At 39.4% G+C, this 20,731-nt stretch overlaps 1 protein-coding gene across 6 annotated transcripts in view; it reads right to left on the bottom strand.

The window, feature by feature from the left end:
• The window catches only part of NPAS3 (neuronal PAS domain protein 3), a 625,969-nt gene that overhangs the window by 24,435 nt on the left and 580,803 nt on the right, over positions 1 to 20,731 (bottom strand). For all 6 annotated transcript variants that reach the window (XM_072865785.1, XM_072865787.1, XM_072865786.1 and 3 more), the window contains one exon: positions 5,707 to 5,900. In XM_072865785.1, coding sequence (XP_072721886.1) covers positions 5,707 to 5,900 — 194 coding nt within the window. The remainder of the gene's footprint in view (positions 1 to 5,706; positions 5,901 to 20,731) is intronic.

The following is a 20,731-nucleotide window of genomic DNA, read 5'->3' as shown; positions in this document are numbered from 1 at the left end:
AACACTGAACATCTTGATATAACTAGATAGCTGACACAACTGGAGTGTGATCCTGCGGGAGGCCAGTGGGGAGGCTAGCCCAGAAGCTGAACTGTGTGGGTCTGAGGGGTTCCCAGCAGGCAGAGGGGGCGAACACAGCCACTGAGGCACTGACTAGCAGAGCTGTGTTTGCCTGGGTGTCTGAGGCAGGGAGACCGCATAGACCAGAAAGACTGAAGGAGAATGGAAGCATTAGACAGCACCACAGCAGCTCGGGGGGTTTGTCCCAATTAAAAAAAAAAAAACAAACATGAAAAACAGCACAGGCAAAGCAGGTGGACTCAAATTTGCTAGTAAAAATTGTCAAATCAAGTTTAGCTCAAAACACAACAGCCGTCTCCCACTTTCATGGCAGAGCGTGTTGGAGGATGTGCACTTTCAAACAACTGCCTAGTAGGTACAGCACTTAACCAAATGTGGGATACCCGTCTGGGGATATCTGTCTAATGTTTATCACAAACCACAGTTGAAAAGCACCTCCTCTACCTTCCCAGAAAGGACACAGTTCATCAGGATAAAGACAAGTCTGGAACAGTGGCAGTGGGACTCCTTGTCCCTCCTGCTGCGTTCCTCCACTTTGGTTGCATAGTGAATTATGGGCTGGGAAACAAAGGACCTGGGATCTCTGCCCAGTGATGAGAAACCTCACCAGAAGGAAGGGAGTCTGAGATTTAAAGGTTCCTGTCCCCTGGACTGTATATTATCTTTTTATACTAAACTAAGTGTATAAACAGTCCTTGGAGCAGGAACCAGAACTCAAGTCTCTCCCCCTCTCACGTCTACAGTCTCCTCACTGGCACACTCTGCTGTCTCTTCTCTGGCCCAAGAACTGTGTGTTTTCTGTTAGGAGGTGGGTCTGCTTCAAGATCAGGGAGAAGAAATCCCACCCTGCCCAGCCTAGTAGAAAGGGGCAATCTCCAGGCAGGCCACTGCCCTGTGATGTACCCAGGCTGCGCGTGCTGCAGTTCACAGGGCTAACACTGAAGATGATCATTCTGCTTCCCCCTCTGGTAAATTTGACTCAGCTGAATTTTGTTTCTCTGCAGCAGCATGTTTGTGTAAAATCTTCACAGATAAAAATGAACACAGCAAGGCAACTGTGGAAGCAGATTCACAATCCCTTAAGTTTAAGGTTGCACCAGGGGAGGTTTAGATTGGATATAAGGAAAAATTTCTTCACTGAAAGGGTTGTCAAACATCGGAGCAGGCTGCCCAGGGAAGTGGTTGAGTGACCATCCCTGGAGGTTTTAAAAGACCTGTAGATGGGCACTTAGGGACATGGTTTAATGGTGGACTTGGCAGGGCTAGGTTTATGGTTGGACTTGATGATCTTAAAGGTGTTTTCCAATCTAAATGATTCTGTGATTCTATGATATTAAGAAAAAGCTGTTTCAAACAGACATATGAAAGACAGGATTTTTTTTTGATGAAAAAAGTGAAAGAAGAAACAGAAAGAATATCCAGATGTAAGTGATGATCACTGGCAAGCAATTACACCAAAACCAGAAGCAAAAGAAATTACATCAAATAGGACACTCATGCTTATATCAAATGTACCAAAGGTGGAAAAGAAATAATTTGCATGGAGAAAAGAAAGAAATATTATAGTATATCTTAGAGCACTAGTTAGGAGACAGATCTTGTAGCTCCCAAGCCCTTTGACAAAATAAAGCAACGGGTTGATGGGTAGGAACGTGGTTCTGCTGAATACACAGACCTGATCCTGTAAAACATAAACACAGGCTTAGGTCTGAGCAGATCAGTGGTTTCACTGACTTACAGGACTGTTAACATGATTGACTGAAATTTAAAGGTAGGTATATGATACAATGCTTTGCTGAATTAGGACCAAATTGTGCACACATTTGTAGGCTTGAGGCTCTCTACACAAGACTGTTTCTGCATATCTGAGGGAACTATTGTCAACCACTGTCATGGACAACAGGCCAAACCTCTTCCATTTGGAAAACACGATATTCACTGGGTTATTTCCTTTTGGGCACAGATTAGCAGATATGGCTATAGCAGTCCACATTAAACTGAACTATAGCTCTCTCCGTATGGTCTCCAATCACTAACAGTTGACACTGAAAACACACAGACTGATGCTGTATTCTAGCAGCAGTCTCTTTATTTTGCTTTTAATTATTTATCACCGTCTACGGTGCTTTTCTGTCCTCTGCAGGTGCTTTTCTCAGTCCACTGACTAATAAATGAATTCGAGACTATTTTAGACTTGATGGTGAAGTTTAGATGACATGAATCCCACATTTGGAAAACAGACATGGATTAACATACCACATTTTAGGCAACAAAATTTTACATCCCCATTTAACACTCTCAGAACAAAATATTAATTGTTAGAAATAGCCAATATACTAGCTAACGGATCTTGTCTCAAAGGGAAGCTAACTATTGTCTAGTTTGTGCACTGAGTCCAGGATTCTGATGCAGATCTCTTCATTAGGAAAAGTAACAAGATGCACCCAAAGACTTGAGTAATGTCACTCCTGCTCCCTGCTGTTGCAAGCAGGCAACCACTTGGAAAACTAGGAGTACTATTGATCTCACCCCTGCTGATCCAATGGTCCACTGTGAGCATTCATTTCAGTTAAGTAGCACGACTTCTGCTCCATACTCCCCGCGGCTGCCAGTAACTCCCCATTGCTCCTTAAATAGTGCTTACAGCTTCTCCAGCATGGATCCATTTTTCTCTGTTTTCATCAGTGTTGTGCTTGCTTTACTGTGGCACCACAAAGAATTTTGCAGCTGCCCTCAAGTGCCAGGAGTCAAACCCATATATTCAGGATGGGATACTTATCTCCTTTCTGTAGTCCCAGAAGAGAGATCCCAACTTCCCTGACTTGGAGAATGGCCTTGGCAAAGGCCCAGATAATTCATCTGACAGCTTCAATCAGCTGTTCAGTTAATTCCTTCCCATCTTCTGTCCTTTACGTTTCTCCAGCTTTTACAGTCATATTCTGCTTTGTACATGCTACGAAATCCAAGTCCTGGATCTTGGATTTCTTACTCCATTTTCCATCAGTGGAAACCCCGCTGCCTCGGTGAGCTAACATTCACCTCCCAGTGGAAGTGTTTCTACTATTTGAAATTCCTTTTATAAACTATTTTTAACACTGACACAGGGGCTTAAAATGGAACTATTGCAACATAAATTCAAGTACCATCACATGCATTCTACCCTAGCATACAAGATTAAATCCATCACAAACAAGGAGAAGTTGCTTTATAATGTTGCCTTTACTTTAATGAGTGAAAAACATTAGTAAGCTCAACACTTCCTTGCATAAGTCAGCGGGCTTACCATGGTTTACCACGTGTTATCAGCTCTTTCTATGTGATTACCAATCAGCGCTCCACGTCTGATGCATTTTACGTTTTTCAGTGACGCCTTTCTCAGGCATTTGAAAGTTTTATTGCTACATGAACATAAAGGGAAGGTTTGAGAAAAATGTTTAATTAAAAAAAACCATACACAATTTAGGGCTCATAAAAATGCCAAACTGACGGCAGAGAAAGTATAAATCTTTCTAACACGGCCCACAAATTCATATCATACTTGGCCTGACGGAATAGTTCATTTTTCACATCCATTTGATTCCTGGCTTTTTAATTGAGGTTGCCAACGACGGTAACAGTAAGTGCAGGTGATTTTGTTAAAAGGAAATCTGTTCATTAGGAACTGGACAGATACCAGCAACTCATTTCACAGAGGCCACTGAAGAGCTCTGCAGTGGTAGTAGCTTTCCATTACTACCTAGGTAGGTCACAGTCACATCAAAGACTAAGGCAAAAGGTTTCTTCTAGATCCTACCGCTAATCCCAGAGCTCTTTCACTGGCTGCCAGATTACACAGAATCCAGTTGCTCAGTGGGTGGAGTCAGGCAAAAGCTCAGCCCAAACTTTAATACTGTTACCAGCTTTCTCTGTGACCTTGTGCAAGCCACTTTCTACGGAGCAGTTTTTCCAAGCTTAAACATGAGAATAATATATTCTCTTTTAGATAATGCGTTGGCAGTTTAGATGAAGTGTTCTCTCTAATAGCCAAGTAATATTATTATTAGTACTATTGTGGCAGTTCAGCAACATGACAGCAAAGATAACCTCATAACTGAAATCCAAGATTATTTTAAATTGTTTAAGGCCCTGATTCAACAAAGCATTTGAGTTTATCCCTTTTTATAAAAGTTTATATAGATGTGCTATCCTGATTATAGGTATTCCATTATGATTGAGCAATTATGATTGCTCATATCAGAGAGCTTCCACTCTTAACTTATAATATGCCACGGTTGCTGTCACATGAAAAGCTTGCATTAGTCATCTTGTTTGTTCCATTTTTTGATGATAGGTCCCCTTGACAAAATTGCTTTTGGCTGCATTACCTTCTTTCTTCCTTTCCAACCTTTCCCCCATACCTCAGACTTCCATCAACAGACCCAAACTTCTTTATGACTTATATCTTCCTTCTCAGATATCTTCATTCTGCTCTAAATACCAGTTCATTAGATTTTCTTTTTATTTTTTCAGGGCCCTGAGGGCACCAATAAGCCTTAATGGCCTTGACCAGCTCCCCTGGGGCCTTCCCCCACCCTGCCCACAGCCCAGAACCCCATTTCACCCGCCCGGGGCTCCCCCCACCCTGCCCACGGCCCAGGACCCCATGTCAGCCCCCTGGGCCCCCCACCCTGCCCCACCAACGCCGCAGCAGGGCCGGGCTCCAGCTCCCCACAGCCCTGCCCTGCCCGGCCACGGGCCCTGCCGAGCCGGGCCCACCTGCGGGCCCATGTCCCGGCCTGGCCTCCGCCTGTCCCCAGGGAGGTGCCCAGCGCCTGGGGCTGGGGCTGCCCCGGTGCCCCTGGCTGCCCTGCTCCTGGCTGGGGTGGTGGGACGGGCCCTGGCTCCCAGGCCCTGCCCCAACAGACCCCCATGGGGAGCCCCCAATACTACCGGCACCCAGCCCCCAGGGAGCAGCCAGCTGAATTTAAATCCCATCTTCCACCTTCCTAGATCACTTGTCGCTATCGCGTCGAACATAGCCCCCCCTCAACCAACTCCGCATCACCTGTTCCCGTTTCACTGCTGTCTTTCCCAGTATGCCCTTAACCAATTTTATTCTACAGTTTTCCCACCTCTTTCTTACTGCAACAGATCCCACCTCTCTAGCCTACTATCTAGGCCATCTGTGCTTCTGTTCCATTAAACACTGAGCACGATGTGCTGTAATCTGCAAATTAGTTAAAAAATGGAAAACCTTAAAACTTCAGACAGAAAGACTTGTGGAGGAGAGGCTGGGGGAGCATAAGGACAGCCATACAGGTCAGACCAATGTCTGTCTAGTCCCAAATCTTGCCTCTGAGAGGGATGGTGAGAGACTGTAAAAAGCAGGGAAAGCTTAGAGGAATGTTTCCTGGTCTATCCTCCCCTATTCCAGCAAGATGTCCTGCTAATTATAGTTTTTAATTTGCCTTTATCCTCTAAGAATGTAATGAAAATTAAGGTGATGATGATGAAAGTGAACTCAATGCTCTCACACAACACCAGGATGACATTGCAGGAGTCACAAATTTCAAAACTTTTTGCCAAGCCCATGGAACAAAGAATACACAGAGCTAAAACAAAGAAAAAAGGAGCTAAAAGCTGTACCTATTTTCACAGTAAATGATATTGAGGTCCATATTCACGCGAGTGACAAACATGTGGCAGTCAATCCTGACTTCATTAATTGTAGGAGGTGGCAAAGCATGAGCAACGACAACAAGTCCCATGATTTGGCTGGGTACTGTCCGTCCGTGGGACAGTGACACTCTCAGACGTAACCGGCCTGTTATATGAATCACCTGGAAAATAAAAACAATAAAAGAAACCCCAGTGAATTCTGGATGCAACTGTGACATCAGTTTTTTTAAAGGATAGCATTACTATTCCCTACAGACCACTTAACACAGCCAAAAATTGCACTAAGTAACTGCCAGTATTAGTGTTAAGCTTATTAATATTGGCTGTCAACATGTCCTATATGTCCTCATGGCAAAAAAGAAGACAAGAACATAACAGGCAAATGCTTCACATTCATCAAATAAAAACCTCAGAACTCCGGTGGTATTGATTTTTGTTGTAGTGGTTGTTACAGAAAGAAAGACGAATAAAAAAAACAAACTAGAAATTCAACAAAAGAAAAGAGAGAGGGGGATAAAACTGAAATAATGAAGGTAGAAATTAATAAAATACTAATTTTATAACATTTGGAGGTTGAATATGAGACAAAAAGATCAGCAGTTTTGAAACTTTTCCAGAATGGATTTAATTGAATTGCTAGTCACCGACACCACGGAGACACTGGTCACAGCCTTGAATTACTTCTTTGTGGTTGGCAATTTGAGAAGCAGCAGCCTAGAAGTGATCAATGAGCTCAGCTGCAGGATGATCTTCTTGCATCCACAGCAAGCTTTTTAAGAGCTGGTAGACACATAATGCCTTTTCCTAGTACACTATGTATCTATGGAGAGCTCTGGGGATGGATGGTTTCTTTCCCTATTCACAAGATAACGCCAGAAGATGCCCGGGAGATCCAACTGCACCCCTGGAGAGTGAAATTCTAAGAATGCTGCCTGAAATGGAGTAAGTTGAAACTCTACGAAAAGAATAATCCACCACTTCCAGTTTCACTCCTTCAGGAGTTCTGTGGATAAATAAAGGGGTTGTTTTTGTCAATAAAAGAGTATAAACACAGCATCGATGCCAGCTATCAAACTGAAAATGGAAACTGCAGTTCATGTACTCATGGATAAGAGAGCCGTAAGAATTGGCAGTTGCAGGATCTCCCAGATTTTCACCCTCAGAGTGGGTTACAACACCAACAGGAAGAGAAGGCTTCCAGGAGATGGGGGCCTCTTTCACTGTGATCCCAGACTCAATAGCCAGAGGTCAACAGAGATGTGGGTTGGTACCAAGTGCACTGGAGGAGGTGACAGAGATGGGATGTAGTTAGAAGTCCACTGATACTCATCTCACAAAGACAGCAGCCAAACTCTTTGCTTCTGATCTGAGATTGATTGTTAATAGAAAGTGAGAGAGAAGAAAATCTTTCATTAATAAGACTGCAAACCACAAAGTGCATCCAAATTGAAATCTAATTCCTGCTAGCAGATCTGCGATCTAAGCCTTGAATTTTGTTTCTTTTTTTTAACCTAATCATTAAAATATCTCCTTTCTCCACTATTTTACATTTCGACTTCAGCCAGCGTGGTGAATCTGAATGAGGAAGGTGATTAGCTGCTGTGTTTGTCCACTTCAGTTGCAGGTTTCTGACCACCCACATTTGAAGTAGTTATTGCCTAAACTCACACTTAATGCACCTTCCATGGGCAAACTATTCTATGAATATTTGAAAAAGTTCCTAAAGGCAAGGATGCAAAAACACCATTTCAAACACACTTTATTTTTTTTTTTTCTCAAGACCTCATTAACTAATGAAGAAATAGCTAAAAGAAATAGGATTAACTTCACAGGAGGGGCAGTAATAGTATATTTTGCTCCTTCTAGCTAGGCTTGCATATACATCTGCTTTTTATCATTATCTGTCTCTTTTTATCATACAGTTTCAGCTTACTGCAAAAACTCAGATCTGTAAATGTTTGGAAAAATGCTGATGGATAACTAGTAATAATGTGAAAAATAATCTTATACTGAACGTGCTATGCAAAAGTATTGTTGTTCTGTTGTTTTTTCATAAGAGTCCTTATGCTAATATGTTTGAAGTTGGCACTATCACTTGAGGGAATTTTTAAGATATATCATACTTAAAATCCATTTATCTCTTCCTTGTATTTTTTGAAACCTCCATGTCATTTGCAGCTAAATATCAACATGATTTGTTTTTGAACAACTCTCTGTTCAGTCAGTACCTCACTTTTTTCTGCTTCCTCATCTGAAATACACCTCAGATGTAGTATTACCCCAAGAGACAGTTCCAAACCTGCTAGACCCACCATATATTAACATTGTTGAATTTCAAGAGAGTTTGCTTCCAGATTCAAATTATTTAGCTTGTTCGTAGCTCTATCACGGATCAAAACATGTTCTAAATCCCCATGTGAATTCAAATTTTAGGGGTCAGCACTCAATTGCATTCTGATTCTGTACACTGGGAAATGTACAGCAAACTGCCCATCAGGTCCAGCGCCTGTGTGGCTCTAAAGAAACTGTATTTCCATGCCTGAAATCCCTTTCTATGACAACATTAGTCAAACGCACCAAGTGGGAAATCTAATTGGTAGTAAAAAACAATTCTAGCTGTCATGACCTTGTCTACATTGTGAGTAGTGCCACTTTTAACACTGGTTCATTTGAACTGGGATTAGGGGTGATAGGAATTATAGGGTCAATTATCTCCGGTAGCTAAAATTAATCTCTTTATAATTCAATCCCACAGCACTAGTCTATCATATCCTAAAGCAGTATTATGACTTTAATGAGGCTAAATTGCAAGAATAAACTGTTTTATGAAGGACAATACTTGGATCCAGATGTAAATATTTAACAAAAATTTGCTAGGAATATTCTGAAAATCAAAAGTAAATGCAGGTCTTCTGTGCAGTTTTCTTTATCAATGCTTTCTTCTGAAAAGTATGCAACAGTCCAAATCCATCTTTAAACTAAAATTGTCTCCTTTCTCATAATGCTGTCTGAATAAACTGGCACATTTAGATGTCACATCAAGAGAAGACAGTGATACGGTGTTCTGTCCATTATAAAAAGGTGGGTGAATGCTATACTCCTGATCACAGGGATCATCAGAAACTGTATGTCAAGAGCTGTACAGATTTCCCCAGCATTTCTCCATCTATCTCCTAAATGAAAATAGTAGCAAGACTCCTTTTTTACTCTAATGGGAGCTGGACTGGGTTAACAGTTCAGAGACTTTTTTGCTTACAACCTGTTTATTGGCAGGTGTTGTAACTTGCACGATGATTTCATCCTACACAAGCAGAGGGAAGTCTTATGGTCAAAATAAACCTTGTGACCTGATCTAGATCAGGATTTAACATAAGTCATTCTGACCTGTATTATTGCTTTTAGTGTAACCTAGTTGTATAATAGTTGTACTTGGATAGACAGGTGGGTGAACCAAAAAGCATTCTGTAACAATAAAACTTTTAACACTGTGAAATGAAAATAACACATACGCTGCTGTAAAGATGTCATGCTGAAGCAAAACAAATACTATAAAAATCTCCTGTACTGTTTAAATGCTTTGTTAAAAAAATTCTAAATCAACTTTGCCCGACACTCCAATATTGGAAAAAAAATCAGTATTTGGCTTTTATTTTTAGCTGATTAGAAAAGGGATTTGCAAAATATTGTAAGTACATGTAAACACAGTTTATGAGTGTGGGAGTGTTAACAAGCCACATTGCTTGGACAAATATATATTTCTTTTCCCTGCCATATGCTCTCTTTAGTCATCTGTTAGCGATAAGCACTTAGATGTGCTCTACTAATGTCTACTCATTATAAACAAGCACATCACAAAGACCTTGATAAAACCTTCCCTCTGTCAATACTTAAGGAAAGCCCAGCAATTGAAAAACACATCTGGAACCTGCTCATCATCCTTTAAAGCTAAATCTCACCTCTGGAGATGGAAATACTTTCTTTGTCAAAAGACATCTTTAATATTACATCCATTTTTTCACATACATGTGATGTCAGAGTAAGGACATGCATTACCAGAGGCTATAAAAACCTGCAAGCATGAAAAATCTGTGAATTTCACCTTTCAGATGTCTCTGTGTTCTTCAAAACTTAAACTTCCATTAGAAAGAAATTTCTAAACTATTTCTTTTGTTCTCTGTGTAAATCACTACGCCAATTTATTATGGGACTGAAACCACAGGACTGGTAGAAGTGCTCCCTCCACCTCATTTCTCTTAATGAGATATTAAATTTGAAGCCTTAAAATTATTGCTTAGACCCAAATTTTGAGAAGACAGTCACATATGAAAACATCCTAATTAGTTTGTGCACCTAGATATCTATTTAGCTATCTTATGAATAACTCACACATACATTTATCCCCCTTTACAGAAACAACTGTGATTCACAAGGATATATATATTTGTTTTGGTCTCTCAAAGATGTTATTTTATACTTCCACAATCCACACCTAAATCTTTAAAACACAATTAATTTGAACTGCTAAAATTGGCTGAAGAAATATCTTACCAACTATAGCCATGTTCTCACATTTTTCTTTCAAAGAGTTGTGTGCTACTTCGCTCACAGATACATGGACATACACCTCAAAACCTGCCTGTGACACTTGCGAGACAAATGTTTTAACAATCCACAAGGTAAAGGGTTCCTATATGGTTTCAGGTGATTTCTAAGCTAAGACTGAACATTTGGAAACAGGCTTTCCTCTGGACTTTTCAAAGAAAACAAGAGTCCGCTGTCACATCTAGAGTTCACACAGTGATATCCTAAAGGTTCTCCTTTTCTGACATCAAAATATATCCATGCCTATCAACCTAAACTTCAGTATAGGTTTCTTTATCTACCACAGATCTCTTCTTTTGTCCCTGTACCCCACTGTAGTCATTACAACATTTTTATTTGTTTATGTTTTCTCATGGTCAGAAGCCATTTATTTCTGGGGTTCCACAGCCCCATCCTCATTGAGACCAAAGCCTGCTCTCCCAGTCTTCAGGAAAGCTTTAGGAAAATACATCACTTGCCTGTACTTATCATTCAGCAGCAGCTGGGATCAGAGAGGTCCAGTAAGGCCTTGTGTTTGCAGTTCCAGTAACACTTGCATATCCCATTCTCAGACTTACTGCATTTCTACAAACACTGCAGTATTCCTAACAGGAGGTCCCACGGAGCATGACATTTTGGTGTTGAAAAGGAGTGAGCCGCTACAGCTGCAATATGTTGGATCATCCCACATGTGCAGCAAGCTTGATGTGTCCCACGTGCATCTAACTCGCTGTACACACACAGATCAATTCTCCATCACGTGTACAGTTACCTTAACACACAGAGGACACATTGGACTTGCAGCATGAGCCATGTCAAGTAGTTTGCACATGCCCAGCGGCCAGTCTTGGGGATTCCTGCATGTCTGGAAACCCGATCAATCACCCCTCAGATAATGAAGTTGTGAAAGGTAAAGTTCGTAGATGTATGCTCCTGTTGTATCAATGTTAGATTTCCTATCTCTTTTCATCTATAAAATAACCATCATATCATCTTTTCCCTTGTTAACGTCACCCATCTCCAACTTCATAAGTATCACCTACCTTTTCTCTCGGACAGCATAACAGAGTAACATGTCTACTCACAGTAATTGTTCTCAACTCTTATTTGATTCAGAAGTTTGCTGCTTCAGTTTTAGCCTCGAAAAAGTGCTTGTATGCTGAAAAACCTGTTTGTTTGGGTTTTCATGACTATAGTAGTCCATCTAATAAAAGATATTGCTTCTACACACAAACCTTGTCCTATTATATCAAGTCCACACCAGAACAAAGGAAACTAGTAGTTAGTGCAGCTGTCAGTGAGTCATTCTGAACCATGGTGGATTAAAAAAAAAGAGACCAGGCAGTAATCTATGACTCCTGAGAAATAGCTTTGTAAGTAAAATGCAGTCAGTCTTAATTCAGTTATAGACTGAATGCTACCTGAACCACTGTTAGGAGTTGTGGTCTTGAGCACCCATTCAAAGAATACGAGTCTGATTTCAAGGAGGGCAAACATTATTCCTAACACATACATAGTTTCAAGGTCAATAGCCTCTTTTCCATCTACAAGTACATTTCAAATCCCCTCAAATACACCTGCAAAAGACAGTCTGAAAATGGAAATGGTATTTACATTTAAACAGCATATTTGGTCTCAGGATGTATTTTATTGTTAAAAAGTCAATACTAGTTTTTGGAGACACTCTAGGCTTTTCCCATCTTTCCTCTGATATCACTCTCTCCGAATAAGATGAATCAAAAGCTATTTTGCCGCTTAAAACAGTCAGAGGCAGAATTTAGGCTAATCCTAAGGGCTTTAAAAAACGTATCCTTATGAGACCTCAAACTCATTGGGTGCTTAAAGACAAGCATCACATGAGAAACACCCTGGCTTGGCAGGCTCAGTTCATAGCTCATGCTCAATCCCTAAAACGACCCGAATAGAGTATTATTTGTTGCATATGAGGAATATTGAGACCAGCAGCAAGCACAGTAGCCACAGTCACTTTCATTCAAGTACACCACACGGAACAGCTGCTTTTCTGCGTAAAAGTTAGTGTTTTGAGCACTCATGCAAAAAGCTGCTTGTTCCTCAGCCTCAGGACGCACAACCTCTTATCACCCACTTGCCTCTCACTAGATAATAAATAAAGGGAAGGGAATGCGGACAGCTTTCTAACTCTCCAAAAGAGTGAAGACAAAACAAGAACCTGACAATGCCCGTGTTACATCTATCATATGAAGCTCCCTGATCTGGATGTGGCTAGGTTAGGGTTATCTAAAGAATAAACTATGACTTCTCTGTGGGAGTAAAGGAAGATTGTTGTATGATAAACAATTCCTAAAGCTCCCATTAAAAAAAAAAAAAAAGCATTTTCAAGAGTGTACAATAGGTTGTTTTTCAAGAGTTATCAAATCTTAATAGCCTGGGAAATGAACAGCAGACCAGAGGTTGCTCAAGAATAATTAATAAAAATATATTTGCTATCGACATTTTTAGATCCTTTAGATTAACATTATTAGACCCTCAATTTATGATTTTTCATTGTTACATAGCAGCATTTCCATTTTATTATTTGGGGTAATAGATTAGCAGTTACTGTTTAGATGGCATAGCACAGTGTCCTGCACTGTATACGGACACATATATATCTTTATCACCATGATGGCTCTCAGGTCAGACTTCTGAAGTCCAGTCTTGCATTGGCATTCATTGCGGTAGTAAAAGTTGCATGATCAAGACCCTCCATTCAAAAGCATATTTGTATTGTAAAATATGTTATCATGCCTTCCTTTCCTGTGTTGTGATTTTTTATTAAATGCAATGGATTAGCAAGCTGGTTTTCTCTAAATAAAAGATGTTGTAGAGCTGACACTCCTGAAATCAGCCTCATAATATAAGCTCAAGAAATATTGTGTTGAGTCATTCATTACACATTATAATTTTTCATTTATTTTGCTTTATACAACTGCAAAGGTTTCTGTTTTCATAATCAGCCCCCACAATAAGAGCTCCAAAGATTCTCCTATTAAATAGTATCCTTTAAATATATGCAGTGTTAGTAATTCAACATGCCAGGTTTTATTTTAATACCTTTGAACCCTTTTCCTTTTTAAGATGTCTTATTAACAACTCAGTCTATCAACACCACATTATTTTTTCATAATCCAAAACTTACAAGTATTTGAAGAAGATCCACATTAAAAAAATGGAAAAAGAAGAAACTAAATGAAATCACCACACTGCAACCTGAAAAAGTAGCCATAAAAATTGGTTTTATAACAGATTACTTTTTGAAGTAATTGGCACAAAGACTGTTCTAGTGCAGATTGCTGCAAGAGCGCTCTTGGCAAGAACATCATAAGCACTAGCAAAACTTTAATATGCTCAAACAGCCAAATACAAACTGACACCAGGAACCCATGTGTGGCAACAAACAGGAAAAAATAAAGTATCTCAATTTAATACAAACCTACATATAAAGGGATCAATTTTTACAATTCGTGGTTTAGCATACAATACAGCTGTCCTCAGAGTGAATATAGAGTAGCTATACATAAGAAATTAGAATTATCAATTCGGGGGAATTTCTCAAGAGTCCTTTTGATATGTAATACAGCAAATATAATGACTAAGAAACCAGACATCAATGCATTAAATGAGATCAGGTTGAGATCTATTTAGAAAAGACAGGTTTAAACTGGAAAAAGAATCTCTTTGATATGACCTCCAGAGCAGACCATTTGCAGAAGGATTCAAGATGAGATTTACCCTTGCATATCTGCTTGCTTCACAGCTGCTTTTAAATATAAACTCTAAAATATCTAATATTGAGTTATTGCAGAATTAAGTCTATATAGTAAAAAAGATTAAGAACCTGGGATTTTCTTATACTTCTAGCAAATGTTATAATGGATTTTGTGCGTTGAATTTGGAGGAATAAATGAAATATAGTTAATTTAGTATTTAACTAATGTAACTAACTTATTTCAAATCAATCTATTATGGAATCTGGCTACTGCTGGTCTAAGCTAGGAATCTGGAATGCCTCAGAATTTTTGGTAGTCTGCATCCCTGATTTACGGCCAATACTTATTTAACCCTGAAACTCAAAAGATAGCTCCACTTTAACAGATTTTCCACTGCAAATCCCTTGGTGTTCAAATGTGTTGCATTTTTTTTTCCTCACAGAATGTTTGAAGTCCCCTTTAAAAATAATGCCTTGAGGATATTTTTTCCTTAATACTATTTAAAGAAAGTTGAAAGCATTTAGCTATTGAAGTGTGCAGGGTTCTAATAAAGGAATTGTCATCCCTGCCCATGAGGAAACTCTCTCTGAGCTCACTATTCCAGAATTCTGGTGCTCCTGCCAGCAGTTAAAAATTAAACCTGAAAAAGGACTTTTGTTGCATCAGTTCCAATGCAGTTTATCAGAGTATTGGGGGGTGGTGAAAACTGGCTACATCATTCTGCAACAGAAAGGGTGGAAGGGTTTTTTAAAAAAAGTTAGCCTGAATCCTATATGTCAGGGCAACCAAATCTTGTTGCACTAAAGTCAACCAATAATAAGTATTCTTCAGATGTAGCGTCTTTATTTCTATCTTTGGAAGGAGAAATGAAGTTTGTTTTGTTTTGTTTTGTTTTTTCCTACTGTTTTATTTCATGTAGTTCTTAGCAGTCCAACAATTACCTTAGGTGATTCTCTGCACAGTGAGTGGAGACTAGATAAAACAAAATATCTGATATTAATGCATTTTTCCCACACACAGAGAAAAAATGTAGAAAATGCTGTTGTCTGTAAAGACAGAAATGGATTCCCCAACTTAGCCTTGATTAAGACAGTAATGTTTGTGTTCTACTCAAGCTCTCCGCCTGGGGTTGCAACCCCAGAATTTGTTCTGAAGTTAGTCAAGAAAAGTCATATTCGCTCTTCCTTATTTTGTGGCTAAATAGGTGGAAAGATCTGAGTTTTTCCTCACAGTAAAGCAGGGACACACTATGAAAAAGGCTGAGTATTAATATTTGAATTTCATTAATACGAAGGTTCCTCTGCCTGTGCGAATGGTGTCTGGTACAGGCTCTTACAGAGAGAAGCAACCATTTTGCTTATTTTAATGCTTGCACGGTTTCCCCTAGCGTGGCCCAATTTCTGCTGGCTGTATACAAACACCCAAGTTGTACTGAAAGATCTTGGACAACAGATTGTGTGAGCTTTCCTGCAGAACGCCACAACTGTGACAAAAGCAAAGGTGGAGACGGGCAAAAAAGCTTAATTTCCCATAATTATTAACATGCTTTCACCTTCCTCCCATCAATGACACTTATATGAATCTAAACTACAAATTTTCAATTTAGAAAGGGAAAACATACAGCTAAGTATATGAGCTGATTTTATGAAAAATACAACTGTGAATTTCAGAAAAGCTGCTGCAGGTGGCTAGTAATGCCTTCACATCCAGATGATCAGAAGGAGCGATCATAGGGTCGGAGGCAAGAGTCTTCTGGCATGTCTGCCAACATCTAGTCTCAGTAGTTCCCTGGATGTGCTCAGTGTTATATTTGAGCAGTTTTAAATAGGTCTCACATGGTCCTGATAAAGAAAGTAGCTGGCATTCAGACTGCAAGTCCCAAGCCCCAAGGTGGCTTTACAGAGACTCTGGCTGTAGGAGAAGGCTGGTGCACACCATGACAGCCCTTCCAGAGAAGCAACTGTGTGTGCTTAAGGGCAGCTGTAGCAGGTCAAACCAAAGGCCTGTCCGGGCCAGCATCCTCAATGTGTCACTCAGGCCGACTAAGGAAGAGCATCAGACTAGGCAAGCACCTAATGACATCTCCCTTGCATATTGTCCCAGGACTCCCTGAGGTAAAGGCATGTTGTTCAGTAAGCTTTTGGCATGCACGGTGCGCTGTGGCAATGAGTCTCACTGTTGAACTCTGGAATCGGTCAGTACCTCCTTTTGCTTGTTCTGAATTTGCCATTTACTACTTTAATTTTGTTCCTCACCCTACATATTGAGATACTGCAGAAAATTATACCCCATTCACCTTCTCTGTACACTGATGTTTTCTGTCATGTGCCTCCATAGTCATCTTTCTTCCAAGCTGAATCTCCTAGGTATATTTTAGCTGTTCCACACTTTTGATCGATGTTGTCAGTTTTTTGCTGTTCTACTACCTTCAGTTTGAGATGAGGTGGGATAACACGTGCACAAGTATTCAAGATAAAGGAAAAGCATTGATTTATACAGCGATATAATGACATTTTCTGTTTCATTTTTCATTTCTTTCCTAATAATTTCTTAGCGCTCTGTTTGCTTTCTGACCACTACTGAGCACTGAGCTGTTCCTTTCATAAACCGCCTGTTACAGCTCCAAGGTATCATCTCCAAGCAGTAACAGCAGGTTCAGGGCTTTTCATTGTATATATACAGCCAGGATTGTTTTTTCCCAGGTGTATTACTTTACATTTACCTGAACTGAATTTTATCTGCTATTTTATTGCCCCTTCACACAGAATCATGACGTTCTTGTGCTACTGTTCACATTAGATTTACATTTTTACAATCCAATAAGCACTCTAACTTTCTTGTTCACCTTGGTTTCCATTTAATTTATGAATATGTTGAGAACCAAAGACCCCACGAACAGCAGTCTCTGAAAAAGCAGCAGTGACCACTTAAATTCAGAAAACTGACCATTCTTGTCTTTTTTTTTTTTAAAGCACTTACATATCCATGAGAGGATCCTTCCTCTCCACTGCCAGCTTAATTTCTTTCAGACTTTTTGTCAGGGATTGTGCAGGATCGTTCCCATGCTGGAAATGCAGCTACTCTGTATCAAATGGAAATCCCCTGTAGACACGTTTGCTAGTTCCCTGAGAAAGCTTCGCAAAAGTCTTTGACTTTTCCTTGACATATTGTATTTACTCAGATGTCTACCAATTCTATTTTTATTTTAGTTTCAGTAGAAGTGTTCTAGGTTATGAGCTCCCTTGTGCTAAGACACAAGGAAGGTGTTGCCTACTGTTTACACTAAGCACTGTAAATTAACGTATATGAAAGGAACATGTCTACTAGGAGACATCCTTCCTGAAACAAATATCTGTATGACTTTCTGCAAAAAATGAGGATAAGTATGCAGACTTATTTTGCACAATTCTGTGAAATGCAATGAAATAATACTGATAAATTGAGACATACAAACTGTGTGTTCAGTGGCAGTGATAGCAATAGGTCATAAATGTTTGGATCTCAGGCTCGATCTCCTTTCCATAGACATGTGACCTGTAAGCCTCCAGGGCCGTCCTAAGCCTCTCCTGAAACTTTTGAAGAATTAATAAATATATACTTTCAATCAAATCAAATTTGCTCAGAAATATTCAGTGATGAGATCTGTTTCATGTCAAATCAGCCCAATTTTGCCAAAGATTTGTGACCCAAAATCAAGTTATTTTTGTGGAGAGGAGGGTTTTTGTGGGTTTTTCATGAAACTGTACTGTCATTACTAGCTGAAGTCCACCCAAACAAGGTATGTGATTTCTCTTTGAAGAAAAAACTTTTATTCCACTTGGAGATGGATGGTCTTTGCAAAGCTCTGACCTTCTACTTGACAGCTACAAATGGGCTACTATTTATGATTTGTTTCTATAATCCACTTAATGTAGCAAGCAGATTATAGATAGCAATTTATTTGTAAAAATCATAATAAAACAGCATTGTTTTAAATGCCAGATGTGGATAAATGGGGAGCAAGAACTGATGAGACGAGATTCGTGTTCTTGAATCTACACTGAAGAATTATGGCAGCCTCTTGCTTTATCTGCATTTGGAATCAATTTAGTTATTTTTAATTCACTGATTTTCTGTTGTTTGCTTAACATTTATTAATTGATTGTTATACTCATGCAATTAATTCAAAAGTTGGCAAGTTTAACATGCAGAGATTAATTTTCTTTCACTAACCCACCACCTAGAATACATTTTTTTTTTAAAAAACAGGTTACCAAGAAATTACCTCCACATCAATCATATTTATAAATGAGATACAGTAGGGGTGTTGCATGCCATCTGTCAACCCACACTGAACCTTTCCCTATATTTGACTAAGTTTTTCTATGTAATTTAATAAAATAACAAGAAAAAATTAGGACAGCTCTGTTTTTCGCTCGCTGCAGTCCTAACCAAAAGTCAGTTTGAACTCCTAGGACTTATCCTCTGTACGGCTGGGAATCTCTCCTTTAAGAGTATGATACATCTCAGGTCCTATTGAAATAAATGGTAAGCTTGCCCTGTCATCCAGTGGTCACAGGATCTGTACCTTCACAACAACCTTCAGGTTGCTCAGCTGTCAAGAGTTTCTCATCTGGAATGAGAGCCATTCATTTGCCCTTCATGTCACACTCATTTACGATGGCTGAACTGTTTATTCAGAAGGGGAGTAGAGATAATGAGCAAGGTTTCTTTGCTCTTGGTTACCAGGGGCTATTCACAAGACTTCAGGCTCACTCACTGTGTTCCTCATTGCAACACAAAACAGCAGAGAGCGAGAGAAAAAATAGTGTTCCCAACTCTCATTATTTTATTATGACTTTCACCGTATTTGGTGTTTAACTGCAAGCCTCAGTCTCTGTGTCTTTTTTCCTCTGTGTGTCACTCAGGCTGCTGCTGTAAACTGGACAAATTGACAAAACAGACTTTTTTATAGAGAGAGGTAAGGAATATGCCTTAGACAATGAGTTTCTTTGTGGCCTGTATAAAGCTAGAATGGACCCAAGGATTTTGATCTCAAAATGAGGATTTAATATCTCTCACAGAGAATACAGAGGTTCAGGTAAATCTGCAGAGTTAGGTATAAGAAGACACACAGAATGAACGCAGCACTCAATGCAGACTGTAAGATACATGAGTGTGCAAGCTGTGATGCATGGAAGTGCTGCAGGGCTTGTAGGAACCCAACCCAGACATTTATTTATTTTTGCACAGAGAATAAAACATGGCCTTGCTTCTCTCTCCTGTAATGTTGGGAAAACTATGTAGAAGAAAACTGTAGTCTTTTCAGCGTTTGAGTTAAAATATGAAGTTAGCTCTTCATGTAACAACTAAGTGTAGAACATATATGTACATTCATATATGCTTTAATCACATGACCAGCCCACTGATTTAGTGGGACTAGATCCATGGTCTATTTGCAAAATAAGAGTCCGAATTATTTTGGCATCCACTGATAAGACTGTGAGAAATTTATACAATATTTAACAAATCAAGATCAGTGGGTTCCTATAGAATGCAATAGAAATCTACAAAACTACTGTGAAAAGCCTTACAGCAGTATCTTTTTGATGGGTTTTAAAACCGTCCTACGGAAATCTTTCTCAAGCACATTAATTCTCTGTTAAAATCTATGGGATCGTTGAAGATACCTGGAGAAAAGATATCACATCATTCTTGTTAACCTGGTAGAACTTTTCAGTAAAGAAAGGGAAATAGGCTAGGAACATACGTAAATTTTGGAGACTTTTATATATTTTGACCTGGTGAGTTATTAGTAGCCCACTGCACATTGATCTACACCCCTATGAAATCCAGTGATGCCTGGTATTGCTTAGGCCATGTAAAACAGCTGAGGATTTGGCTCATTATCCTGTTTAAGTCACTTCTATTATAATGTCTCCTGTTTTGTCATCCACTTACGCTGAGCACCTTCCTTAAATCTCAGGTGAAATCCACAGGACACTTCGTACAAACATGTGCTTCGAATAATTGACTGTCCGGTTTAGCTGCTAAATTTAAAGCAAGCCAGGGCTGTGGCACTGTATATTTTGTTGGATATATTTTCTGGCTTTGTGGGGTGTTGGCTGCATGATCTGATAAAAACTGAGGCTAAATGAACTCTACAATTTGTATTCCTACAGCCACAAGTTTATTGGCTTGGTTTTTTTTTTCTTCCTTGGCTCTGTCTGTAAGGTTCATTACTTACAGTTACTGCAGAATCAATTTGAAATGGCCAAAATCAGTGATGGAATTTATAGCACAATAAATGTACTGCCATACAAGTGCTGTTACACATGAAAGGGTCTCGGAATATTCTTTTCAGCAATCCTTCTACATAGAAGAGTGTTCTGTTTTTATCAATTTAACAGAATCATCACAGGCATATTCTGAGAGGTGTAATCCTGACAGCTACACAGCAGATTTTCTCTGAGGCAGATATTTTTACAGGAAAACAATATTATTGATAAAATCTTAGCATATCAGAACACAGAAAAGAAACGGAACACATCTTTTTCATTCTCCACATCAGGCATTTGCAGTTCCATTTCACTCCTCCCCCAACCCCTGAACCAGAAAGAGTTTATGAAGAAAGCATTCTCACACTCCTTGAGATATATATTAATTAGTTATCAGTTTAGCAACCCTGAAATCTAGAGTAA

Source organism: Ciconia boyciana, chromosome 6, assembly GCF_034638445.1.
Source record: "Ciconia boyciana chromosome 6, ASM3463844v1, whole genome shotgun sequence".
NCBI classification, from domain to species: Eukaryota; Metazoa; Chordata; class Aves; order Ciconiiformes; family Ciconiidae; genus Ciconia; species Ciconia boyciana.
This window is presented reverse-complemented; position numbering and strand designations above follow the sequence as displayed.